Below are 13,833 nucleotides of genomic sequence, written 5' to 3' on the forward strand. Positions count from 1 at the left end.
GTGGGGAGAACCCAACCAGAAGGCTTTTGAAATAGTCCTGGTCTAAGGAGATGAAAGCCTGCATCAAGATGGAGGTTATATCAAAGGAGATAAAAGGACATAACACTTAGTACAGTGCCTGGTACATAGTGGGTGCTTAATAATGTTTATTCTCTGAAATAATAATGTTTATTCACTGAAAGTTTATTTACTTAATAATGTTTATTCACTGAAATGTTTATTATTGACATATAGGGGAGATATTGTATAAAAAAGACAGGAATTAACAACAAATAGTGAAGAATTATGCAGGACACTAGGTTTTGAGTTTATGGGACTAGGATCATGCTGGTACCTTAACAATAACAGAGAAGTTAGAAAGAAGGGACTATTTAGAGAGAAAGAAAATGAATTCAGTTTGGGACATGTTGCATTGAAGATGTCTACAAGATATCCAGCTTGAGATGTCCCTGTAAAGAGCCTTTCTTTTCAGCTCTCTTCCTAGGGGTCAACCTGGATTATTATAATTCCACTGGATTCAGTTAGTTTTTTTCTCATTGTTATTCTTTCCATTTCCATTATTGCATCGTGTCTATTGTTATCTTAGTTCTGCTGACTTCACTCTGCATCAGTTCATACAGATTTTCCCATGTTCCTCTATATTTTTCACATTCGTTATTTCTTATGGTGCAATAATACTCTATTATATTTATGTACCAGCAGACCTAGTGGATCTTGAAGAATGGGTGCTTAGTGTTTGTTGAACTGCATCGAAGGGACACTTTCAAGGTCATTGAGATATTCACTACCAAATCCAGGTCTAGAACCCCATCTCCTTCCTGCTATTTTAGGATTCCTTGCACGATCGATGCCAGGATGCCTCAGTGAACTACTTACCTCATGGTGTTATTAGGAGGAGAGTGCTTTGTAAGCAGTGAGTAGGTTGTATAAATATAATTATTATGATAAGGCTGGACAATGGAAGCTCAAATTCTCCTGTGGTCACGTTATCATGCTACCTTGTTTACTGACTTTCTATGAGATCACAGGATCATACAATGCCAATCGATTAAAGGGACTTAGGTCATCCAATATGTCCTCTTCATTTTAGAGTACAGGGGTCAGATAGGGGAAACAAGTTGCTTATGGTCACACAGAACAGTCAGTGGCAGAGCCCAGGAAGACCCCGTGTCTTCTGTCACTTCGGTACCCATTCTTTGCCATTTCTTTGAGAAAGCCCTTTATATATATTACTTCATTTGATTCTCACAACAATCCTGCTATTTTAATCCTCATTTTAGAGAGGAAGAAACTAAGACAGAGAGAGGCTGACATACCCAGAATGATATAGTTGTCTATTAGGGTAGTTAGGTGACACAGTGGAAAAAGCACAGGCCTGAAATCAGGAATTCTTGTTTTCCAGAAAGAATTGGAGAAGGAAGTTGCCAAGAAAACTTCAGTATCTTTGCCAAGAAAACTTCAAACTGGGCATGACTGAAAAACAATAACTTTCTGACTCAGGGTCCCCTAGTGAGCTGATGGACTTTACCCAGAATTCCCCTAGTTCCTGTAGTTTGGCCTTTTCTGTGCATATTCTAGAGCTGGAAGGGACTTCAGATGAAGTCCTTTTGCAGATGAGGAAACTGAGGTAGAGAGAGATTGCGGGACCTGATCCAGATCACACAAGTCATAAGCATTCAGGGCAATATTTGCACCCTAAGCCTCAGATTCCAATCATTTTCTTTTTTTTTCACTGTAGAATCCTTTTTTCCCAATCTGTAATGTATTTTTAACCTCAAGGGGGAAGTTGGAAATGGTGGGGTTAGGGAACGCCCCTCCAAAAATAATAATAATGAGAAGAGAATATGACAGGCTAGAAGTAATCACTGGTAGCTGTAAAAGTTAATTGCTGAATTTGATATTCTTTTAAAAAGCAATCTGCGGTTTCATGTATCACTCACTTTCTATTGTACAGATGCTCATTTTATTTGGGGTTTTAAAATTCAGAAAATGAAAAAATGAAAAAAAAATGGCTCAGGGGAATCCTAGCTCCAGAGCTGAAAGGCATTCTTTCCATTTTCAGATTAAGGAAACTGAGGCAGGAGACAAGCAAGTGTCATAAAGTACTACTTAAAGTCACATAAGGTATTATGGGGCAGTATCAAAATTTGCATGTGGGGCCCGGGCCTTGTAAGACGCTTTCCATTATTCTGCACCGTGGGCATGCAAACCGCTCGGCTTCTCTGGATCTTTACTTCTCATCGGCGAAATGGAGCGGATAATAAGGTTTTTCCGTCTCCTTCCCCGAAAAGCCAGAGGCGCGATGTGGGCAGGGGTCTGGAAAGCCCCGCCCCCTGAGACATGCGCACAGCCGCTCTGGGCCCGGGGCTTTAAGCGTTCGGGACTGGACAGAGAGCCGCGGGACGCGCGGCTCACTCTGGTGCGGGCCAGCTGAGGGCGCGCGCCGAGCTGTCCGTGGTCCGGGAGCAGGACGCGGTTGCGAGCGCGCGAGCATCATGGACGCGCCGAGTTCCGGGGAGCCCGGGGCGCGCGCTGCTGAGGCCCCGGGAGAGCCAGTGGAGAGCGGGAGCGCGAGCGGGGCCCGCGTCTGGCGGGGCTGGGGCCCCGTGGAGCTGGTCGTCTTCTTGGCCAACTTCTCGCTGGCGCTGCAGCGGCCGCTCACCACCCAGTACCTGTGGCACCGCCTGGGCGCAGAGGTGGGCTACAACGGCACCAGCCGCGGGGGCGGCTGCAACCACACCGAGGACCCCAAGCAGCAGGTACCCTCCCGGGACCGCTGGCAGGGAGGCGGGAGCTGAGAAGTTGGGGGCGGGGCTGGGCGGGGACTTTACCAAGGGGGCGGAGACTGAGCGGGGAAAGTGACAGAGGGGCGGGGCCTGAGCTGTCTGGGAGGCTTGGAGAGCTGGTCAGGCGACCGGGACTGAGCCTGGAGAGCGATCCCATCTGGGAGCCAGTCGGTTAATTAATAAGCATTTATTGAGGGTCTGCTATGTGCCGGGCACTATGCTACGAGCTGGGGATAAAAATAAGGCAAAAGACAGCCCCTGTCCCCAAGGAGCTCATAGTTGTCGTGGGGCAGCCAACATAGACATTAGGATGACCCTTAAGCAAGTCATGGAGAGGATAAATAGGAAACAACAGAGGAAAGGCAATAGAATGAAGAGGGGTGGGAAAGTTAACTGTAGGAGATGGGACTTGAGGGAAGCCAGGAGGCGGCATGAAGAGGAAGAGCCTCCGCCCAGAGAAAATGCCCAGAGCTCAGGGATGGAGTCTCTGGTGCTAGCAACAGCGTGGAGGCCGGTGACAGTGGCAGGAAGAGGAGGGGATGTGGTGTAAGAAAAACTAGCCCCATGACCAGTTTTCTAATCGTTTTGCACCAAGAGAGGAGGGGATTTAATCTGAGGAAGGGGCCAAGGGGTGAACTGAGGAAAGGTGGTCCAAAGGGATGGGGCCTGGAGAAAAATCATTAAAGAGGTGGAGTTTAAGAAAACTATGGGAGTAGTCTTAGGAGGGTGGGGCTGGGTCTAGGAGACTGGGTTTGAGTTTTCATTAAGGTGAGGAGTCTTTTTTTTTTTTTTTAAATAAGAATAATAATTTAATTTTTCTCAACAGTATTTGATTTTTTTCAATTACACATAAAGATAGTTTTCAACATTCATTTTTGTAAGATTTTGCATGTCGAAAGGGTGAGGAGTCTCTAACTGAGTTTGCAGAGTGTGATTAGGCACTGAATCTGAAGGGAGAAGACTTAGTGGTAACTTAAGGGAAAGAGTCAGGGATTTGGAGAACTGTTAAGGGTCCTGTTGCTGGATGCGGCTGGAAAAGGAAAGACTCCTAGTATCAGATTTAGAACTGGAAGATACCTTACTAGTCTATCATATATATTTAAAGACCCAGAGAGACAGGGGGAGAGAGAAAGGTAAGATGAGTTCTGTTCAGTGAGGTAGTAAGTAAATGGCTCAGCCAACCTTTGAACTGCTATCCTCTGACACCAAGCTTAAGGTGATTTTGTAATATGTGCTAGTGTTTGGAATCAGGAGACCCTATTCTAATCCTGCCTCTGACACTCACTAGTTATTTGACCATGGGCAAGTAACTATCTCTCTGAACTTATTCTTCATTATTTGTACAATGAGGTTGATAGTCCCAAAGGACATCACTGGTTTAGTGGAAACTAAACTAAACAGGAAATCTGGTTTGAACTCCTGCTTGTGTGACTGAGCTAATTTCTTTCCTAGATTGCAGTTTTAGAGCATGGAATTTGAAAGTTGGAAGGGACCCACTCAGCAGCCCCTATAAAGAAAGGAATCTTCTTTATGATTATAACGCCCCAGGATATACCCAACAAGTGGTGCTCTGACCTCTAATTATAATTAATAATATTAATAATAATTAGCACTTATATAGCATTTTGATCTTCCAAGAACCATGGAAGGTAAAGAGTGTTATCATCCACATTTTACAGTTAAAGAAATTGAGGCAAACAGAGATTAAATGGCTTATCCAATGTTAAACGTCTATTAAATATCTGAGGCTGAATTTGAATTCAGGTCTTCTTAACTTTAGACACATTGCTCTACTCACTGAGCCACCTAATTGCCTTTCTGTGTACTTTTTTTTCATCAACACCTGGTTCTGCCCTCTGAGTCTGAGAGAGCAAGCCTACATCTTCTTTCACCGAATGATCCTTTGAGCACTTGAAGACGTCTCTCTTCTCCCCTATATTTTCTCTTCAGAATAAATATTCCTCCTTGTTCTTTTAAACATTATTCTCACTAAAGGGACTTAAGACCTCCCCTTGCTTGCTTTTCTCAGGCTTGTTAGGATCATTTTTAAGCTGTGGCCCACAGAACTAAATACTTTACTTCACATCTGGTCTGACTGGAGCATGATTCAGAGGGACCATCATTTCCTTATTCCTGGAAGTTCTGCCAGTGAAACATGGCAGAGCAGAGCAGTCCCAGGGATTATGGAGTCAGAGGACCTAGGTTTGAATCCCCCTCTTGCAGTTCTAGACCATGTGACTTTATCTCTGGTCTTTGTTTAATGACCAAGCTGGACTTAACGATCTTGAAGGTGCTTTTCAGTTCTTAGGTCAGAGAACTTAGCATTTTAATATAACAAAATCAAATTCCTTTCTTAGCTGCCACATCACACTATACACTCATATTTAGATTGTGGTCCACTATACCAACCCCCAGATATTTTTTTTTTCCTGACAAACTCCTATTTATTTGCACAGGATCAGGAGTAGAGCCTGGGCTGAGCCAACTGATAGAGACAAATGGCTATTAGAGAAAAAATTCTTGAGGCTCTTAGCCTTGGGGGATGTCTACAGAGGGTCAGGATTGGGAATTGTGGCAATAGAGAATGACTGAGGCATATGGCCAGGGAGGAATGAAATCTAAGAAGAAAGGGGACTAAGAGACAGCATCATGGTAGGAAAAGGCTTGAAGTTGAGGTTTAAAAGGGGTCTGTCATATAAATCAGGGAGATGGGGAACAACTAAAAGGAATGTAGGGGAAAGATTTGGAAGGGATAGTTCCTTGCCCATCCCACCCTCCTTCTCTTGAGATCTCCTTAGGCTCTTTTCTACCTGTATGATCTCAGGTAAGTCATTTTTCTTAATTGATTCTCATTTTTTTTTCTATAAAATGTAGAGAGTGGGCTAGGTGATATAAGAAGTCCTTTACCCTTTTCTAGCTGATAATTTTCTCCCTACCTGTGCCCTGGAGAGAAATGCCTTTTTGTTTGTAAGGCTTCTATCCACAGCTTGGAATTCCTGTGTATGAGTGTTTGGAGGTGAGAGGGATGTGGTTACTGGACTGAGGGGGCCTGTGTCTGTGCAGGAAGTGGAGACCCTGACCTCCCACTGGAGTCTCTACATTGATCTGAGTGGCTTCTTCGTGGGGCTTTTCTCAGCCACTCTTCTGGGCCCATGGAGTGACCGTGTTGGGCGGCGTCCACTGCTGGTGCTGGCCTCCTCTGGTCTCCTGCTTCAGGTCATCGTGTCCATCCTCGTCGTGAACCTGGAGCTCCATGTCGGCTACCTCGCGCTGGGACGCCTACTTTCTGCCCTCCTAGGGGACTATAATGCCCTTCTGGGCACCAGCTTTGCCTCCGTGGCTGATGTCAGCACCGCCAGCTCACGTACCTTACGCATGGCGATGTTGGAGGCCTGCCTGGGGATATCTGGCATGTTGGCCAGCATCGCAGGGGGTCACTGGATCAAGGCCCAGGGCTATATCAATCCTTTCTGGCTGGCACTGGCCATCCTCATCACCACCACGCTCTATGCAGCATTTGTGTTCCGAGAGTCAGTGCCTGAGCCGAAGAAAGCTTCTCTCTTTACACTCCAGCATTACCGGTTAGTGTATCGGCTCTTTGCAGCCCCTGCCCCAGGGAAATCCAGGAAGAATCTGGCCCTCTACCTCCTGGCCCTTTTCCTGGTGCTCACCATTCATTTTGGAACCTGGGACATCGCTGTCGTGTACGAGCTAAGCTGGCCCCTGTGCTGGGGCTCTGATCTGATTGGCTATGGCTCCGCGGCCCAGCATCTTTCCTACCTGGTTGGCCTCGTGCAGCTGTGGGTCTTCCAGCTGTGCCTGAAGGACAGCTGGGTGGCGGAGATCAGCCTCGCCTTCAACATTGTGGGAATGGTGGTGTTCTCTGTGGCCAAAACCACAGCACTGATGTTTACAGGTGAGCCTGTTTTGATATTCAGTGAGAATAGCTGGGTGGTTTGTTCAGTGAGAAAGCTGGGTGGTCATCACCAAGTCCCTGGATAAGCCCAGCAGAGTCTAGTGCATCCTTCCAGAATCCTGCCCTCCACCAAGAGAACTCATGCAGTTTTATTGGACAGCATATGAGTCCTGTAGCGGAGACCCTCAGCTGACAAAAAAGCCCTAGGGAATGAGGAGAAGGAGGAAATTTAGAATGGGGATTAAACTTGCTTTAGGGAACTTGTGAATGAGGAAACTTCTACAGTATAGGTAGAAAGATCTTGTTGGCAACTTATAGCCTTTAGGAATTGCCCAGGAAACAGAGGTGCCCAGAGTGAGTGATCAAGGTCACACAGCTGGATCTGGTCAGAAGCAGGACCTGAACCCGGGTCTCCTGGCTTCCAGGCTGGTTCACCTTCCTCCAGTCGACCTTGTCTCTCACCTCAGTCCTCTTGTTGAGTGTCTGGAAGTCAGGCTATTATTCTCTGGTGCACCCGTGACTGACATGTTTGATATTGATCTTCCTACAGGGTATGGGATCCTCTCTTTCTCATTGGTGGTGACACCAGTGATCCGAGCCAAACTCTCTAAGCTGGTGAACAAGACAGAACAGGGTGAGTTATAGCCGGGGTGGAACTGGCTCTTGTATGCTCTATATTCCTCTGTGAACTGGACTGGGGACTGTGTGTCTCCTCTCATGACAATAGAAAATTATAACCTAGACTTATTGTTGTTATATAGTAATTTTTGATTGACCCTTGAGGTTTTCATGGCAAAGCTACTGAGTGGTTTGCCATTTTCTTCTCCAGCTCATTTTATAGATGAGGAAACTGAGGTAAACAAGATTAAGAGACCTGCCAGGGTCATATAGCAAAGTAGGTTTGAAGCCAGATTTTGGGGTTGCTTTGGTAAATTTTTTATTTTACACTTAAGTTCAAAAGAGAAAAAAATTGTCAAAACAACAATAAATTAAATTTCAAGAAAATCTATATAATTTGTTTTCAAATCTGTTCAGCTTTTCCTTGTTTCCCTATTTTTGTTTTGTTTTCTCCTGTTCACTTTTCACCTTCTTTTTCCTTTCCTCTCCCCATTTCCACCTTAAGAAGGCTACCATTAGATATGGAGATACGTAAACATACATATACACACATCTATAAACAGACATAAATACACATATATATTGATACATATTTATGTAACATTGTACTATGTGTATTTTCTCATGTCATCTTTTTTTCAGAACGTGGATAGCATCTTTCTTCATATGTCCAAGTCTTTCTATGTTTTTCTAAATCAACCAGCTCATGATGACATTTCCTACATCACAGAAATTTCCTTTCTGAATTCAAACAGCATCTTCCTTCATAGGATCATATTTATAACAGCCAGGATGACTTGGTTGCTCAAAGTTGTTCTTAAAACAATATTGTTGTTACGATGTATACAGTGTTTTTACAATGTTATGATATTGTATACAATGTTCTTTTGGTTCTCTTCATTTCACTCTTAATTATTTCGTGAGGTCTTTCCATGCTTTTCTAAAATCGAGATTATCATTTCTTATAACAGAGTAATATTCCATCATAAACATGTTTCACAGTTTGGTTAGCCATTCCCCAGTTGATACGCATCCCCACAATTTCTAATTCTTTGCTACCACAAAGAGAGCTGCTATAAATATTTTAGAATATGTTGGTTCTTTTCTATTTTCCCTAATCCTCTTGGGAAAAAGACTTGGACTAAGTCATTGTATGGTCAGTTTAATAAGTCTTTGGGCATAATTTCAAATCTTTCTCCAAAATAGTTGGATCAACTCACAGATCCACCAACAATGAATTAAAGTCCCAATTTTTCCACATCCCCTCCAACATTTGTGGCTTTCTCCTTCTATCACTTTAGCCAATCTGAGAAGTACAAGATGATATCTCAAGGTTGCTTTATTTTGCATTTCTCTAATCAATAATGATTTAGAGCGTTTCTTCATATAACCATAACTTATTTCAATTTTTTCACTGGAAAACAGCCTGTTTATATCCTTTGACTATTTATCCATTGGGAATGACTTGTAGTCTTGTAGATTTGACAAAATTCTTTATATTTGAGATGAGACTTTTATCTGAGGAACTGTCTATAAATCTTTTTCTTCAGTCTCTTGCTTTCCTTCTGATCTTGACTGTTTTTGTTTCATTTGTACAAGACATTTTAAGTTTAATGTAATCAAAATTATTCATTTTTCATCTCACTGTATTCTCTATGTCTTGTTTGTTCATAAATTGTTCATCTATCCATAAGTCTGATAGATAATATGTTCTAATTTTCTTGTAATATCTCCCTTTATATGTAGGTCATGTATCCATTTTGACTTTCTACTAAATGGTATAATTTATAATAATATAATGTTCCAGCTTTTCCCAATAATTTTTAGCAAATAATGAATTAGTATCCCCAAAACTTAAGTCTTTACACTGGTGAAACACTGGGTACCTATATTCATTTGCTATTATGGATTATATATCTGCTCTGTGCCACTGATCTTCCTTTCTGTTTCTTAGCCAGTACCAGGTACCTTATAATATAGTTTAAGATCTGGTACTGTTAAATTTCCTTCCTTTACTTCCCACCACCCCTGCCATTAATTCCTTTGATATTCTTGACCTTTAATTATTCCAAATGAATTTTGTATTATTTTTTTCTAGCTCTGTAAAAATTTTTTTGGTTACTTAATTAGAATAGCATTGAATGTATAGATTAATTTTGATAATACTGTCATTTTTATGATATTGGCACTGTCTATTGATAAAAAATTAATGTTTCTCTATTTATTTAAATCTGATTTTATTTGTTTTACACTTTTAAAAAAATAATTTTATTCAGAAAGATCCTGGGTTTATTTTGGTAGATGTATTCTGAAGTATTTTATACTGTCTGGAGTTATTTCATATGGGGTATTTCTAGATTTTTTTTCTTGCAGAGTCTTGTTGATAATGTATAAGAATGATGATGATGATTTATGTGGGTTTACTTTATATCCTGTTAGTTTGCTGAAATTATTAGTTATTTCAGTTAACTTTTCAGTTGAGTTTTTAGGATTTGCCAAGTATATCATCATATCATCTGCAAAAAAAGAGATAGTTTTATTACTTCATTCTCTTTTCTGAGTTCTTCTTCTTCTCTTATTGTTTTTGCTAGGATTTCCAATATGATATGAAATAATTATTGGTGACAGTGGGCATCTTGTCTGGGAAGATTTCTAGTTTATCTCCATTACAGATAATGCTTGATAATGATTTAGATAATGCTTATCAATTTACAGAAAAGTCTATTTATGCCTATACAGAGAGAGAGAGAGAGAGAGAGAGAGAGAGAGAGAGAGAGAGGATGTGTGATTAAAGTTTCGTTCACCTCTCTTTTTATCACTTAGTCCTGGGTAACCTTAAGCTTTAACAGCCTTAAACTAAACTAAGACTTTTGGGTTACCCTGGATAGAACTTACTATATTTCCTTGCCTTCATATTTATCATTTACACACATATATATTTAACATATCTCCAAATTGCTTACTGTCTGGGAGAGGAAAAGAATTTGGAAATCAATATTTTTAAAAACAAATGTTTTTACGTGTAATTGGAAAAAATATTCAAAAAAACTATCTCATTTCATGGATGCATCAGGAGTGATAATCATCAACTCCCTTATCATTGGATAAAAAGATTGTTCCTAGATTATTGTTGTTATAATTCAATTGAGCTGCTGTTGTCTGTTTTCTCCTGAGAAGGTAGAGACCCAAAGCAATCTCCAGGAGAGGATCCTGATCTGAAGAAGTGGCTTGGAGCAATACTTCTCAGGCTGCTCATTCAATAATGCAGAGCAGATCAGTCTTCCAGGCCTTTCTGTTGGTTCCTATGAATAGTGGTGGGGAGTGACACTGATCATTGACAGTTATTGTCCTCAAATCTTAGAAGGGCTGTTGTATAAAGAGAGAGAGTGCATTTATTTGGGGTTGCTTTAAGACAGGTGGATAGACATTAGAAAGGGCAAATTTTAGCTCAACTAAGAAAAGACTCAGTAGCCGAGTTGACCAGTAATAGAATGGGCTGCCCCAATGAGAATGATCTTCCCTTTGCTGGAAGTGTTCAAATAAAAGCCAGAGGACCAGCTGTCAGGAATACCATAGAAGCAACTCCTGCCTTAAGCATCCATCTTCGATATTCTTTGATGATCTCTTTCTCTAATTCTTTTCCTTCTTCCTCACTCCAGGTGCTCTCTTCTCGTGCATTGCCTGTGTGAGTGGAATCGCCATGCTATCCGCCACAGGAATCTTCAACTCCCTCTATCCAGCCACCCTGAACTTTATGAAGGGCTTTCCCTTTCTCCTGGGAGCTTTTGTTCTTCTCATCCCAGCCATTGTGATTGGGTAAGGCAGTTTTCCCTTTCTTTGAATTTGACAGGTGTGAGGAGATATGTCCTTTGGGTCTTTTCTTACAGTCCTGATTCCCCTTGGCTGGAACAGGAAATCTGCTTGGCACTGACTCACCAAACCATTCTTTCTCTGACCTATCCAAGCCCTGAGAGCAATGGGCTTTGAGTCAGGAAGGCCTGAATTCAAATCCCCATCTCATGTACTTATTAAATATGTGAACTCAGGCAAATCACGTTCCTTTGGGTCTCGACTTTCTTATCTATAAAAATTGTCCCGGAGTCCCTTCTCACTCTGAATATTCGATCCTGTGATCTAGGATTCCCTACTGTTTTGGGGCACTTTTGTTCTCTAGAGAAGGTGACCCTGTGCCTCTTCTAAGGTTGGGGACAGCCAGTGTCCACCTGTTTACTCTGGCTGCCAATGCCTACTAACAATCCATTGTGGAGACTGATGATTCCCTTTTTGGACAAGTTTCTAAACCTGTTCCATCCCGTGTAAGGCCCAGGGTTAAGTGACTTGCCTAAGATGACATAGCTAGTAAAAGCATCTGAGGTCACATTTGAACTCAAAATTTCCTGATTCCATGCCCACCACTCTATCCATTGTATACCTACTGTGAACAAAGGGGAACCATGTGATGGGGGTCAGAGATGGCCCAGGGTTTTTGAAGGCCTTGCTGGGAGAGCCCAGGGTCATATGTCTTCCTGATATGGAAAGATTTTGCAGTATAGATTCAGCCATAAACTATGGGTCTGTTATTTGGGTTGCCAGAATAACTAAACTTGTCCCTCTCATGAGTCTTTTTTTAAAATTTATTATTTATTTTTTATATTCATGCTGCATGAGAAAAATCAGATCAAGAAGGAAAAACTGAAAAAGGAAACAAAATGCAAGCAAAGAACAACAAAAAAGTTATAGTTCTATGTTATGTTCCACACTCAATCCCCACAATCCTCCTCTGAGTGCAGATGACTCTCTTCCATCACAAGGCCATTAGAACCCTCTCACAAATCATTAAATGCTGTCATTTCAGCAGTGAAGGGACTGCCCACACCAAGGAATGATGAGTCCTTGAAGTAGGGAAGAAATGAACTTTTCTTAATCGAGTCTTCAGGTTTTGGTTACTTCCCCTCTTTTCTTTCTCCTGCTTCACTGGCTATTCCCCTTTGCCAATTAAAGAGATGAAGACAGTGAGCCTTCTGGCAGAACCTGGAAGTGCTTTATTTTTGCTAACCTTGATTTTAAGCAGACTGGCTTCATTAATTCCCTTTGCTGCCTGGACACTGTTCTCCTTTGTCCACAAGGGGTGGGCCTTAGGCAGGGCAGACCCAGGGTTGTGTAAGTTCTCCCAGAGGGTGGTTTAGGTTGCCCGGATCAGGCCTGAACTACTTCTTTCTGTTCTCACAGAGTGCTGGAAATCTCTGACCCTCGACCTGAATACCAGGAAACACTCTAATGAAGCCCCCTAACTCACTCTGAGACCCACCAGGAGAAGAGGTGGAGCTTCTGATTGCTGCTTCAGCAAATGAAAGCAGAGGGCAGGACTGCTTGCCAGCTGGAGAAGTGTGGACTTCTACCCCACAGGCTTTACCCTCAACCTTTCTGTCCTCAGAAGAGAGGTGATCAGACCAGTTGGTTAGCTACAGCCAGACTGACCTAGGATAAAATTGTGGGGGAAAACTCCCTCCTTTTTGGCAAAATTGGAAATATTGAAAAATAGCATTTCTCTGATCTAAAAATCCTCTGTAAACTTGGCTCTTTAGGAGAGTGGGTAGAACAAAAGCCTTTGTGTGGGAAATGGATCAAGATTCAGTTATTGCATCTGACCTCCAGGACCCCATTTGGGGATTTCTTGGGGATATTTAAAGATAGTGAAAATTTTCACTATCTTTTTCATTTCTTCCACTCATTTTACAAGGGAGAAAACTGAGGCAAATACAGCTAGTAAGTGTCTGAGGGTGGATTTGATTCCAAGCCCAGTGCTGTGTCCACTATTGATGCCTCAAGGCCATAACTAAAATTAATTGTGATCAATGATCGTTGCCTTGTCTGTCCTTGAAGGGAAACACAGGCAACAATTCCTCTGAAAGAACAGCAACTTCTCTTCTCTCATTCTAATAAGATTCTTCCTGTGGATCTCTGAGAGGAGACCTATGAATTCCATGAAGGGAGTAGACCAAGGAGGCGATAAGACTGGCATCTTGACTCACTAATTCAACTATTCTAGAATTTTTTACCCAAACCACGCTTTTTCATATTGTGATTTTCTATTTCAACATTCCTTTAAATGTTATCTGAAATCATTTTGGGATAGAGTGATGTCAGAGTGTATGGGATCCTATGCCAGTTTGGTAGAAATGCTTGGATGTGAGATTCATGTAAAATTAAATAAAATTTAAGATTTTAAATGGAAAATGTAAGATTAAATAAAGTTTTTCTAAAAGAATTCATTCTGAAACACAAGAGTATGATCATAATATTAATAATTTTTTTTCTTCAACAGCAATCATTTCTTTCTTCTCCCCAACCTCTCCTATCGAACAATCAAGATTGAGAGCTGGAAGGTCCATTAGAAGCTAACTAGTCTGGCCCCTTCCATTTTATACTGTTCTCTTCCTCCCATTTGAGGATCCCTTTGAATAATAAATAATAGATAACGTAGATATAACACTTTTAAGGTTTGAAAAGCAC

At 41.7% G+C, this 13,833-nt stretch overlaps 1 protein-coding gene across 1 annotated transcript; it reads left to right on the forward strand.

Moving 5' to 3' along the window:
- The first annotated feature begins 1,948 nt into the window (after window positions 1-1,948).
- On the forward strand, window positions 1,949-13,588 carry SLC46A1 (solute carrier family 46 member 1). The gene is made up of 5 exons (XM_051992334.1): window positions 1,949-2,759; window positions 5,850-6,702; window positions 7,253-7,336; window positions 10,980-11,136; window positions 12,550-13,588. Exons 1-5 carry the CDS (start codon window positions 2,496-2,498, stop codon window positions 12,596-12,598), a joined length of 1,407 nt encoding a protein of 468 aa, XP_051848294.1. The 5' UTR covers window positions 1,949-2,495; the 3' UTR covers window positions 12,599-13,588.
- The last annotated feature ends 245 nt before the right edge of the window (window positions 13,589-13,833 follow it).

This window comes from Antechinus flavipes, chromosome 4 (genome assembly GCF_016432865.1).
Source record: "Antechinus flavipes isolate AdamAnt ecotype Samford, QLD, Australia chromosome 4, AdamAnt_v2, whole genome shotgun sequence".
In the NCBI taxonomy this organism is placed as follows: Eukaryota; Metazoa; Chordata; class Mammalia; order Dasyuromorphia; family Dasyuridae; genus Antechinus; species Antechinus flavipes.